Source organism: Chlorocebus sabaeus, chromosome 10 (assembly GCF_047675955.1).
Source record: "Chlorocebus sabaeus isolate Y175 chromosome 10, mChlSab1.0.hap1, whole genome shotgun sequence".
NCBI lineage: Eukaryota > Metazoa > Chordata > Mammalia > Primates > Cercopithecidae > Chlorocebus > Chlorocebus sabaeus.
Window position 1 is genome coordinate 39,891,288 of NC_132913.1, and position 13,636 is coordinate 39,904,923.

At 40.8% G+C, this 13,636-nt stretch overlaps 1 protein-coding gene across 1 annotated transcript in view; it reads left to right on the plus strand.

Moving 5' to 3' along the window:
• The window catches only part of FMNL2 (formin like 2), a 314,952-nt gene that overhangs the window by 273,163 nt on the left and 28,153 nt on the right, over window positions 1–13,636 (plus strand). Inside the window, 8 exon segments of the mRNA XM_007964975.3 lie at window positions 1,265–1,339; window positions 5,051–5,161; window positions 8,360–8,509; window positions 10,610–10,711; window positions 12,361–12,673; window positions 13,022–13,068; window positions 13,070–13,099; window positions 13,101–13,236. Coding sequence (XP_007963166.1) covers window positions 1,265–1,339; window positions 5,051–5,161; window positions 8,360–8,509; window positions 10,610–10,711; window positions 12,361–12,673; window positions 13,022–13,068; window positions 13,070–13,099; window positions 13,101–13,236 — 964 coding nt within the window.

Genomic DNA, 13,636 nt, shown 5'->3' on the forward strand with positions numbered 1-13,636 from the left:
ACAGAATTCCTGCCTTCATGGGACTTTCTCTTCACCAAAAAATATATATATTCACATGGAGTTTCACGTGACTGAATTAAATGGCTGCATTATGAAATAACATTTTACAAGAATTTTTGAGGATTGACCTGAGTTATCCCTGAGATCACAAATGGAATCAGAAAATTTGCAGTTTAGCATGTGAAACCTGGATTAAATTAGCAAAATGTTAACCAAGGGACTGTGTCTTACTAATGCAGCAAACAGTCAGGAGTGGTTTGGAGAAGTATTTTCTGAAGGTAAAATGAATAAACCAGTGGGTATAGGACTTTGCCCCAAAAAAGTCAACCAAGGACATTGACAGAATGAAAGTGTGTCCTCTGACTTTAAAAATAAGTCTCCAGAGCTGGGCGTGGTGGTGCATGCTTGTACCCAGCTACTTGAGAGGCTGAGGCAGGAGGATTGCCTGAGCCCAGGAGACTGAGGCTGTAATGATGTAATCATCATGCCACCACATTCCAGCTTGTGTGACAGGGTGAGACCCTGTCTCCAAAATTAAAAAAAAGAGTCACTTGATAGAAATCTTTTTTGACCTTTTTTTTTTTTTAGCTCCATGTATTTTATTTCATGTATATGCAAATACCTTTGGGTCCTGGAGTTGCCAGTATTTTATGTTTGTTTTATCTGATCAATGGAAACATTAACTGAGCTGAATGCATGTGTTTCAGGATTCTGGGATGCTACTTCACCAATTACTGCAGATCTCTATACTCACCTTACATGGGTTAATAGCTTCCATAGTATCTCTTTCTGTGTTGTAGTTTATGCACTGAGATTTTCTGATTCAGTTAGGTATAATATGAACATTTTAAATGTGTCTTTTAAAGAATTTAAATACTCATATATTTTTGCATGTCTTTTTTCCTTTTTACAAAAGGAAAACTAGGGTCATTTTTTTTTTTTTTTTTTTTACTGTGAACTACATTCTTGGATTCTGAATTCATGCTAAAAAATTGGTGAGACTACAAAGACAACCAATGAAAGAAAAACACATTTGATGTGGATTTCAAAATATCAAGAGAATATGGAAAAGAAACCAAGATCAGCTTTTGGTTCCAGCTCATATGGCTGTTTGTGAGTTACTAGCTTAGAAGGGAAGTAAATAGTTTATGAGAGAGAAGAAGATAGATATTCTGGAAATCATTATTAAGCTGAAATTTCTGCATCTAATTTTGGAATGTTTATGTTCAGAAAGTCACATGCACAATGAAAATGTGTGTTTCAGGTTTGCGGAGAAAAACAGCGCTTTGAGAAGTTGATGGAACATTTCAGGAATGAAGACAATAACATAGATTTTATGGTGAGTTATTTCAGTATTCAATAAAGCAAACTCAATTTCAGCACTTTTTTCCTAAACACACACACACACACACACACGCGCGCGCGCGTATTTATATTACAAAGGACAGGGAATTGCATTTAATATGCTGTAGATCCAATCTAGAATGTCCCTCTTAATCTGTATTTTCTCTTTGATTTCCAATTTTATTCCTTACATACACAGTATAGTAAAGACTAAAGTACTAATTACAGCAAATAAAGGGGAAGTCATGCAGTTGGAAACAGCCATGCCTGGTGCAAATGCTGCCATTGTTTAATTGTTGATGATGCTGCATAAGAATCCTTAGGGTAGAAGCAATCTTGACCTTTTTTATTTTTGCAGGCCCCTGCCAGTGCCCTTCTCCAGACTATATTCTTAAAAATTAAAGTGCTTTGGTTTGTAGAGTTGACTGTATGTATCTCCAAAATGAATATGCAGCAGTGATTTTTTTCCTCTCTGATCTCTTCCTGCTGTGGTAGCTCTGTGAGGGTTTAATCATACTGGGGCTCTCCTTGGCAGGTTAGGTGACGTAACAAAACATGTGGTTCCACAGCAGTCCTGCCATTCTCGGGTAAGAAGAACATCAAAGTGAGTTGCAGCACTTCTGCATTCATACACGTAAATCTTAATCTGGAAGGAAGATAGAATCTGCCACAGTGAATTTCTCCAGAAGTTTTACCCTTGAGTGCACCCAGATCTGTAGGTGCTGACCCACTTCAGTTGCCCTAGGGAAATTCTAGACCCAGGAGATCCTAACTGGGGTGTAATTTCCCAGATCACTTCTAACCTGAAGCAGACGTACCAATCACTTCTTACCTTGCAGAGCCTATGCTTAGGATGCCAAGTGAAGTTTTCATTTGAATTGCTTCAGTGATTATAAAACATGAAACATAGCTTTGCCGATTTCTAACCCTTTTTGTGAAAAAAATGTTTGGAGTCCTCAAGTTTTATACACTTCTTAGCCCTCATCCCCTTCCAAAATCAGTGAGAAAGATGAAATCCTTTATAGAGAAGATTTTCTGTTGCATAAAGCATGTTATTTGCTTTTCAAAGTGTGTGCGTGCGTGTGTGTATACACACACACTTTATAGATACACGTATATGTACACACACATACATGAAACAAGGGACACTTTTACATTGACTTTTAAAATCTTGTTATTAGGATTTTTTAGAGAAGTTAAGGCTAATGCTGGCCCTGGTGATAAATATGTAGAGAGATTGGTGCCTTGTCTCATGATGTCAGTTTCTTTCTTGTGCCGTTTTAGGGGAACTTATTCATTCTGTTAGAGTGAGGTTGCAAACTGGAGGCTCTCATGCTAAAGCCAACCTACAGGCTTGTCAGTTCAGTGTGACAGTGATGACCCTACTTCAACAATTTGAGTATGATGCATAAAGATACACATCTGATTTTCTTGGAAACTGAAAATGTCTGAGAACACTGGGCCCCTGTTCCTGCAGAGAGTCAGCTGCTGGAGCCAAGCAGCCCCTATTGCTTTAGTCCAAAGATGTCCTCTCTAGTTTGTCACAGTCCGCACCGTTCCCTGTTGTGTGACACAGCCCAGCCTGCTCATTTATGATACCTGCCAGACCTCCTTGCCATTTGAGTTTCTGCTGAAACTACAATTATATAAAGCCCTTTAAAACACCTGCACTATCCATACACAAACTAGGTTCTATTTTCTGTCCGTTCATTTATTCACATATACATGCATTGAGGTACCTTATTTAGAGGCTGCTATTACACAAGTTCTATGTGCTAGATTCATGCGTCACTGTCATGATATACCTCTTAGGCATATCATAAAACCCAGTAGATCGTTTAGACCTGTTTTCCAAAGAGAAATGGAAAGATGTCAGAATCCAGCCATATTTTCTCTCCAGAAAATGAGGCTTTTGATAAACTGCCTTGAGAACACAATTAGGTTGCACAACCTCTGAAACAAGATATTCCTCATAACATATAATATAAATTTTTCTAATATAGTATATAAGACATTTTTATCCTTTTTCTGTATTTTTTTGTGGACAAAAGAAAACAAAAACTTTTGTTTCTTTAAAAAATATTTTTCTAGTTTGTATTTTGTACATGCCTTTGTAAAGATATATTTTTTAAAGCTCATTTAGTGATAGAACCCGAAGTGATTTTTTTTTTTTTTTTAGTAAATTGCAGTAGAGTCCTTTTGTAAGCTAGAGAGGTTACACATCTTCCAAAGATATCCAATGTATACCATATCTTCAAAGAATAATCTAACTCGATAAAAAAAAATTGTAAACATAAAGGAAATTAGGTTTGGAGAGAGATGAGGAGTAAGGTGGTTCTCAGAATAAGTGTGACTCTGCATCCCTCAATCATGTTCCCTCCTTGCCGGAGACTCTGCTGGGTGACAGCCATGGAGGGAAAGCATTAGTAAGATGTTTCCACCATAAATAGACTGATTGTCACTGTGGAAAGCAACATAGATCTGTTGAATGCTGTCCTTTTATTTACCAAACCGGGGACTGGTTTTCTCTTTGGCAGGTCTCAGAGCCACTGGTGCAGTTGTGGGGAGAAAGCAGTAAATTCCAGGCTTGTAGGGAATGCAGACTGGTTGATTATATGTAAAGATGGGTCAAGGATCTGTTCCTATCCCGTTGATACGGAAGAACTCACAGGGAATTTTAGATGTGGTTACCTTGTGGTGAGATTGTAGGTGATTTAAATGTTCTTCTTAAAAAAAATGTTCTTTGTAATATTCACATTTTGTACAACAAACCTATAGTAATTTACACAGTTTATTTTATATACCTATATGACTTTTACTGAGATATAATTAACATATCATCAGATTCACCCAATTTATTTATAATCCAGTGCCTATTTAGGCTATTCACAGGGTTGTACAACCCTTACCACAATCTAATTTAGGACATAGTGTCACCCCCTCAAAAAAAAAGTCCTGTACCCATTGGCAGTCACTCCCCTTTATCCCACCCTCAGCCCTAGGCAACCACTAACCTGCTTTCTATCTCAATAGTTTAGTCTGTTTTGGATTTTTTATATAAATGGAATCCTACAACATGTGGTCTTCTGTAACTGGTTTTTATCATTTAACATGTTTTCAAGTTTACGTTGTAACGTGTTAGTACTTGATTGCTTTTTATTGTTTCATAATATTCCATTGTATGGATATACCACATTTTGTTTATCAGTTAATGGACATTGGGTTCTTCCTACTTTTTGGTTGTTATTAGTGATGTTATTATGAACATCTGTGTACAGATTTTTATGTGGACATATATTTTCATTTCTCTTAACTGTATATCTAGAAGCGGAATTGCTGGGTCATATGATAATGCTGTGTTTATCATTTTGAGTAAAAGTCATACTTTTTAAAGTGGCCACCCTTTTTTCCATTACCACCAGCAATGGACGAGGGTTTTAATTTCTCCACATCCTTTCCAATTCTTGTTACTGTATCTTTTTTTTTTATGATAGCCATCTTAGTGGTTGTGTAGTGGTATCTTATTGTGGTACCTCTGTGACTTTTGAATTTAAAAATAATTATAAAATATTTTTAAAGAACCAATGAAATGAAGGAAAAGGAAATCGGTAAGTGAGCCTCTTTTGTGAAATCGAAAGCACGCGTCTGCAGTTAAACTGAGAAAAAAGTTTGGAGCCCATCTAACCCCTTGCCAATTTCATTTCAGGTGGCTTCTATGCAGTTTATTAATATTGTAGTCCATTCAGTAGAAGATATGAATTTCAGAGTTCACCTGCAGTATGAATTTACCAAATTAGGCCTGGATGAATACTTGGATGTGAGTATAGCTGTAACCTTTGGCTCTAATATAAGAATTGACTTCTTATATTGACTTCTTATATTGCCTACCCTCAAAGCTACGCTTCCATAGCAGCTAAAGAATGCCTAGAGCTCCATGCAGTCGACTACTGTAGTGCCAGTTAAAGGGAACTGAGCTGAGTGATGTATTCTGCCAGAGATGCTGGATTCTTGCAGGGCTCCTGGGACCTCAGGCCATCTTCTGCTAGCAGCCTTTTAGTACGGGAGTCAGATAACCTCTTGCAGCCTTGCTGCAGCTTTCCTCTGCTTTTGAGCTTCGTCTGCGTCAAGTCTCATTACATCCTTCCTCTGGACTATTGGGCAATTTGCATTCTTGGTTGCTCTGGGGACCCCATCTGGGCAGGGAAAGTCAAGCCAAGACTGTACAGTGATGAGTCAGTGCTCAGAGCATAAAAAAAAAACAATGAGGAAATGGACACCAGAGACTTCCTCCTGAAGCTGCTAAATTCTGCTTGAAGTGTTTGTGGCTTTAGAAGTTCCGCTTTTAGTTCTTAGGAGAAGGAGGTTTAAAGTTTCCCTTTTTCTTACTCCCTCGCAGAAGTGGTTAGCCAGTTCCCTGAAGTTCTTCAGTTAAGAAACAGAAACTTGATGTGAAAATCAGAAATGGTCTTGAAAAGGCTGGTGGCTCACACCTGTAATTCCAGCACTTTGGGAGGCTGAGGTGGAGGATCACTTGAGGCTAGGAGTTCAAGACCAGCCTAGGCAACATAGTGAGACCCCAGGTATACAAAAAACTAAAAAATTAGCCAGGTGTGGTGGTATGTGCCTGTGGTCCCAACTGCTTGGGAAGCTGAGTAGGGGGATTATTTGAGTCTAGGATTTCCAGGCTGCAACAAGCTGTGACTGCACCACTGCACTCCAGCTTGGGTGGCAGGGTGAGACCCTATGTCTAAAAAAGGAAAAGAAATGGACCTGAGGAACCAGGCAGTTTTGTTTTCCCTTTTGTATAGGAATGGTCTAGTGATACAGCAAGAATTGTTGACCTCAATTTCCTTCCTTTTTTTTGAGACAGGGTTTCACTTTGTCACCCAGGCTGGAGTGCAGTGGTGCAGTCTTGGCTCACTGCAATCCCTGCTTCCTGGGTTCAAGCGATTCTCATGCCTCAGCCTCCTGAATAACCTGGCTAATTTTTGTATTTTTAGTAGAGATGGGGTTTCACCATGTTGGCCAGGCTAGTCTCAAACTCCTGCCTCAAGTAATGCACCCAGTCAGTGATATGAATGTCAAGGCTGTTTCCAGCTATGAAGAATATAGAAGTACTTCCTTTGGGCATCTCCAGCATTCAGTTGCCCATCTTTGTTAGAGAGAAACCCAAGGGATTGCATAGACTCTACCCTCAGTTTATTGGGAGACGAATCACAGACGTGGTTACTCTCAACCTGAAGGCCTTGCTTCCTAGACTGGCTGGGCTGCCCTTGAATAGACAGGCCTACTCTTGTCTAAAGACTACTCAGGGAGAGGTGTAATAGATTTCCATTAAAGTGTTGTTTCAATTGCTTTCCTTAAAAAGACTCATTTATATCACTGGCAGAGTATTGTACAGGAAGACTCTTACTTTAGATCAAGGTTTGTCTACCCCTTTTTCTCCTGTGCTCTAAAAGTGTCAGTATTTGAAAAATTAGATGTACAAATTCCTAGCGGTGTTCTGGGTTTGGTTTTGTGGTGTCTGAGCAGAGCTTGTTTATGCTCTAGAATATAATGGCAGGGACCAACTTATCACTGAACACCTGTTACTCATTGTGAAGATCATGAAAAATCCCATAAGCTGCTTCTCCTTTTGTTCTAGCCTTTGCCTGTATTTAGAAGCCATTCTCACTTGGGACTCATAAAGGAAAGTAGAACATTCTCTCTTCAGAGGAAGCTGTATTGTAGAATTCCAGATTAGACCTAGGGGAAATCCATCTTTCTGAAAATTTATATAGCGTGGAATTTCTCTTAAAACTGTAAGATTTTTTTTCAAAACTCTGTATTTCTTTAACTTCATGGTGTGTTGACTCTGGAACCTAACAGAGGTGGTTAGAAGAGTCATGTAAATGTAAGATACATAAATGCTTCATTAGTTTACAAAACCCAGCCTTATAAGTAGCCATTGATTTGTTCAGTAATGTTGATTGGCATCATCCATGTGCCAGGCATTATTCTAATCACTCATCTGTTCCCTAGGGAAAGTCATGACTTATGTTACTTGTAGGGAAGATTCACTGATTTATTTGACCTCTAGTTTCCAGAGCTAGCTGAGTCACTGTAGGATGCCTAGTTTGGGAGGCAGTGAATTGGGGAAAGCTTTCTGATCTGTTCATGCTGTATACTGACTGAGGGAGGGATGTGTGGAGGTTCGGCTCTAGCAATTTGTGCTAAAATAATCCCCAAGGTTAAGTATAAACTCTATCACTGTCTGCCCCATCTCTCGCCTAACCTTGTTCCTCTACTGGAACCACTGTCACTAACCAGGTAAGATACCAAACACTCCAGTCTTTTCCACTACACAGATACCCCTCAGGTTTTATGTGGCTGTGACTATAATCTGTCAAAGCTGCCTTTAATTTTTCTGTCATCCCAATTTCACGTATATCAAAATGTTTTAGGTTGGAATATAACTACATGGGACAGTAAGGATTCGGGGAAAAATGTGTGTGCACTTGGTAGAGGGTATTCACCAGAAAGTCATCTGATGATACGCCTTAGGCAATCACTCCATAATTCTCTTAAGGAAGATGACATATTAAGCTCTCTCTTGGGAACGGCTGGACTATTTGTCACAAAGAAAACACATAGACTGGCTGGGCGCGGTGGCTCACTCCTGTAACCCCAGCACTTTGGGAGGCTGGCAAGCAGATCATGAGGTCAGGAGATCGAAACCATCCTGGCCAACATGGCGAAACCCTGTCTCTACTAAAAATACAAAAATTAGCTGGGTGTAGTGGCACGTGCCTGTAATCCCAGCTGCTCAGGAGGCTGAGATGTGAGAATCGCTTGAACCCAGGAGGTAAAGGGTGCAGTGAGCTGAGATCGCACCATTACACTCCAGCCTGGGTGACAGAGTGAAACTCTATCTCAAAACAAAACAAAACAACACAAAAAAGACAAACTGTTAGGAAATGATACTGCATTTCCACAGATGAGCTAACACCACGTTCTCTCCTATTCTGGTTTTTAGAAGCTGAAACACACTGAGAGTGACAAGCTTCAGGTCCAGATCCAGGCTTACCTGGACAACGTTTTTGATGTAGGAGCTCTGCTGGAAGATGCTGAAACTAAGAATGCTGCCTTGGAGAGGGTGGAAGAACTGGAAGAAAACATCTCTCATGTAACTACATCTCAGAAAAGGAAAAACTGCTTCCATTTCAGCTGGGTGCAAAACAGAATTAATGTCAGCTTTTATGGTGGTAAATTAAAGAATCTGGAGTATAGGAACGGGCCATACCCTGCAGTAGAGAGCTGTCAGAAGCTGTTCTGTGTTTTTGCCAAAAGGCAGCTGTGTAATGTAAAGTGAAATAGAAGCCGTTGCTTTGCTTTAGCTCACTTACCTGCTCAGTTTCTGCTGAGGTGCATTTCCTGGCAGTCTTGGTGATAGGCTCAAGTGGAGTAGGGGAGTTTGATGATTGGCATTACGTAAAAGATTAGAGGGAAATGAAATATGGGAATTTGGCCTGAGGTGAAGAGGTATCTTCTTATCAACTATGTCCACACAAGCCCATGGACAGGAATAGCTGGTGTCTCTGTGATGCATGTCTGAACATTCCCGTCTTACGGTACTCAAATTCTAAATAGAGTCATTTCAACAATAGGCATTTTCAAGGACATCGGTGTGCTTTGTCATATATCCTCTTCTTTGAAGAATGTCCTCAGTATCATTGTCAGCTCTGTCACACGACAGCGTCTCATTTTTCTTTGAGGGATTTTTCTTGACATAGACTGATTCTAATATGACTCTAAGGGCCTTTAGAGGTTATTTGTTCATTCATTAACCACATATTTCAATAGTAAAAGAATTAACAGAAAAATGGTGCTTCTCAAACACCCAAGCATTATGAAGACCAAATTCTTTTGGTGAGTCTGATGGGCACTTTCCTTGATTATGAAATGAAGTGTCTCCTTTTGGAGGATTATTATTTTCTCCTTTGAACAGTTCATTTATTTTTCTCCACATTTTTTAAAGAGTACTGCATATGCTCAGTTTCCTTCACCTTTCCCCACCACTCTGAAAATGGGTCTTCTATGGCTGTGGGTAAGCCGAGTCAGTGAGCCAGAAACCCTCCCTTTAAATGTGCTGCTGTGGCCCAACTGGCATCTGCTTCAAAAGAGAATTTTACAGGCCCAGTATATCTTCCCTTAGAAGATTTGTATTATATGCTGAACCCGATCAGTGTAAATCTCCACTCTTCCTCCTTACCTTGCCTCCCTGGTTTTCTTTACTTGTAATGAATTTAAAGGAGATGTTAGAAATCAGAAGTTGCTCAATGTTAGAGCCCTATGTGAAAGGCAGCTATTTAACACATGGCTCACCCTGTCTTACTCCTGAAGCTTCAGCCAACATTGCATGACCATACTTATGTGTCCACTTTTGTAGCAGGCCACCTGTTTATTTGAATGGCTTCCCCAAATAACTTATTATTATTATTATTATTATTGTGGGTTTTTTTCTTTGAGATAGAGTCTTACTCTGTCGCCCAGACTGGAGTGCAGTGGTGCGATCTTGGCTCACTGCAACCTCTGCCTTCTGGGTTCAAGTGATTCTCCTGCCTCGGCCTCCCTGGTGGCTGGGATTACAGGTATACTCCACCACGCCCGGCTAATTTTTGTATTTTTTTTAGTAGAGATGGGGTTTCACCATATTGGCCAGGCTGGTCTCGAACTCCTGACCTCAGGTGATTCACCCGCCTCAGCCTCCCAAAGTGCTGGGATTACAGGCGTGAGCCACTGTGCCCAACAAACTTTTATTATTTGTATAGTTTGGGTCGAACCAAGCAGTAATTGTTTTTCAACTGGCTACCTAGATTGAAAGAACCAAGTTTATTATGTTAGCAACTTTCAAAAGCTTTAGTCTGATGGCCCTTTCTTGGCATGGAGGTGGGGGATGGAGGTGGACTCTCCCTCCTCTTTCTCCTTACTGTCCTCTACCCTTGCTAGCCCCTGCAGAAATGGAGGGAGGCACACTGTGTATGTTGAACAGTAAGGAGCGGACATGTGGGTCTTATTAAGAATCATGTCTAAGTTATTAATTCCTGGTAGAAACAAATATGTATTCAGAGCCGTATTATAAATATTACCATTTACAGAAAACAATGGGCAGAACACATGTAGGTCCCTGGCCCCTAATGATCTTGGAGTTGCACTTTCTGAAAACTGAGGGCCTGATCAGGATGATCCTGTATTGTGACACAGCTTTCTTTTCAAAATTTTACAGTTATCTGAAAAACTGCAGGACACAGAGAATGAAGCCATGTCCAAGATTGTGGAACTGGAAAAGCAACTCATGCAGAGGAACAAGGAGCTGGATGTCGTTCGGGTAAGCATGATGATGACAGCTGCCCAGATGGGCACGGTAGGGAATGTACTCCAGCTTTTGTCCAGTGGAACGCAGAGTACATTCAGAGGAATGCATTGATGCAGCATATTTATTGGAACCCTTTCAGAGGTGATGCTCTGATGAAAACTACACATAGTCGGCATATGTATACACATGTGTGTGCAATCAGATACCGGGGGGTTCAGTATTTCCTTATCACAGATTTTGGGAGCAACAATGTTTTCCCATCTGGAGGAGGCTGAGTTAATTCCGTGGAACACCCATTTGGTTGGAAATAAAAACACAGCATGGATTTAATTCATGCCACTTATTTATTTTTATTAGGACTTGAGCTTCTTTGTATTTCTTTGCTTTGCTTCCACTCAAAACCAGATTTGGTGGTTGCTGTGGAAACAGTGAAATACAACACAGGCTAGGCTTAATGGTATTCACCAAAAAAAGGGGGGTGGTGCAAAGCAAACCAATCCATTTTATTGTCAGCTAATCCCAGCTATTTTATTTGGCCTTAGTATTTGTTTACCTTATGTGCCAGGTATTTATGGAGTGCCATCCCTGTGCTTGGAATTGTGCTGTAAGAACACCAAAACGCCTGGAGAGCTTTAAGGCAAATGACTTGCCTTTACACTGCTAATGAAATGGCACCTTTTATGTGATGGTTATCGTGTCTGTGTGTGTCTGATATCCTGACATGTCCTACAGTTCAGTCCAGGAAATTTATTTTCTGGCACACCTTCGAGACACAGTTGTAGCATATGGACTCAATTCAACTTCAGACTCTTAGATTATTAATAATAGACAGGGTGTGAAGAATGTCTCCCTGCTTGCCGGAGGTTTGTGTTGAGAGATCGCTTGTACAAGGCCCAGCAAGGAAGTTCAGTTCCATAAAACCCTTTCACTAGAACCTCTGTGGGCCCCCCTTATAAAGGGAACCAGGACAGCCTTTGAATTGAAAATTGTAACTTCTTTGTTTTCTGCTAAAAACCTAGACAGAAATAAGTAATTAGTGAAGGGAAGCTTTGGCCTGTTTTGTTAACCGCATTACCGATGGGAAAATGTTACAACAATCGCTATCCTGAGCTTGGTCAAGCGGGCGTTGTGAGGGCCAGAGAAAGCCATTCAGGAGCAGTCAGCCCCTGGCTACTCATGAGTGGATTATTCCATGCTTTGCAGATTTTTAATCCCAGTCTGATTTGTATCCAAGTCTGATTTAGGGCCCTTTTGTCTATTGTTAGCCGATACGTGTATCTAAGAGTTACAAATGAAGGTTAAAATAAAGGGAAGGAAAACATGCACCACCAGAACACCCTCAGGAGATTCCCGAGTCAGCATTCAGGCTCATTTCTGCTCTGTTTCTTTCTACCTGCAGGGAAAACTGAGTTAGCTGCATTTATTAAATGGAAAGAACTTCATTACCAACAATAATAGCTAGAATATATTACATGTATTACTAGCATACAATTAATAATTAATGGGACTTTATAGGTTCTGGCTGAGTTCCAAAGAATTCCCATCTATATGAGTGTCTTTTTTTCTTCTTTATCCTCAGTCTGCCAGTCTGATGGATTCAGACTTGGTATAAGTATGAATGTTATGTGAAGATAAACTCTTGACCTTGGACTTCATTGCAGGAAATCTACAAAGATGCAAATACTCAAGTTCACACATTAAGAAAAATGGTCAAAGAAAAAGAAGAAGCAATTCAAAGACAGTCTACCCTGGAAAAAAAGATTCATGAACTGGAGAAACAAGGGACCATTAAAATTCAGAAGAAAGGGGATGGGGATATCGCCATACTGCCAGTCGTGGCTTCTGGCACGTTGTCCATGGGGTCAGAAGTGGTAGCAGGTAACTCTGTGGGACCCACAACGGGGGCCGCTTCCTCGGGACCCTTGCCCCCTCCTCCACCACCACTGCCTCTCTCATCAGACACACCTGAAACAGGTAAGAAGCCTTGGCAGGAGGACTGAGGAAGTTTCGGAATGTTTGTCTTTCTTCTTTGCCAACTGTCCACTTCTGTCCTTTGTCCGTTTTTGTTGGCATATTCTTTAAGAATTGGTTATCTTGAGTAGTTCTTAACAGTTTACATTTTGAGATTAAAATTATAAATCCTCATTTCACATATGTTGAAGTATTTTTCCCATTTGTCAATGAGGACATTGTATGGTTTTTGAAAACAGTCCTTTGTCCTTTTAAGTGTGTTGTTTTCAGACGGCTTTATATGCACATGGCTTATTGCAGGAAAGCCATTCCCTGTTTTCAAAGTCCACCTGTTTCTTTTCTCTTTGCTAGTGCAAAATGGTCCAGTAACACCACCTATGCCACCGCCGCCGCCGCCACCCCCCTCCTCCCCCTCCTCCTCCCCCGCCGCCCCCCTCCTCCTCCTCCTCTCCCAGGCCCTGTAGCTGAGACTGTACCAGCTCCTCCCTTAGCACCTCCCCTTCCCTCTGCACCCCCGCTGCCTGGAACATCTTCACCCACAGTGGTTTTCAACTCAGGATTAGCAGGTAAGAGCACAGAATTCAAATCCAGGTACTCATATCAGAAAGGCTGTCTTATCTCGGAGAGTTGAAGCTGTTTTTTCAAAGTCCAGGTCTCTTGCAATGACATGTATCTCTTTCTAGTGTAAGAAATTCCTGCTGATGTAGCCAGTAGAGGGGACATCATCATGCATGGGAGACACTTTGCTCTGAGTAGTCTTTTTCACAACCATACCCCACAATGGGAGGTTCTGATCTCCTACACCATCGTCCTGCCTTCCACTGGCCCCACCTAGTGAATGGAAGAGAGACAAGCTGCCTGCTTGAGGATCAGTGCATTTTTGTGGGTTCAGCAGATACTTTCTGGACACCTGGAGTAGTCAATACAGATACTACCTGTAGTAGTCAAAGCTCAATATTAGGCACA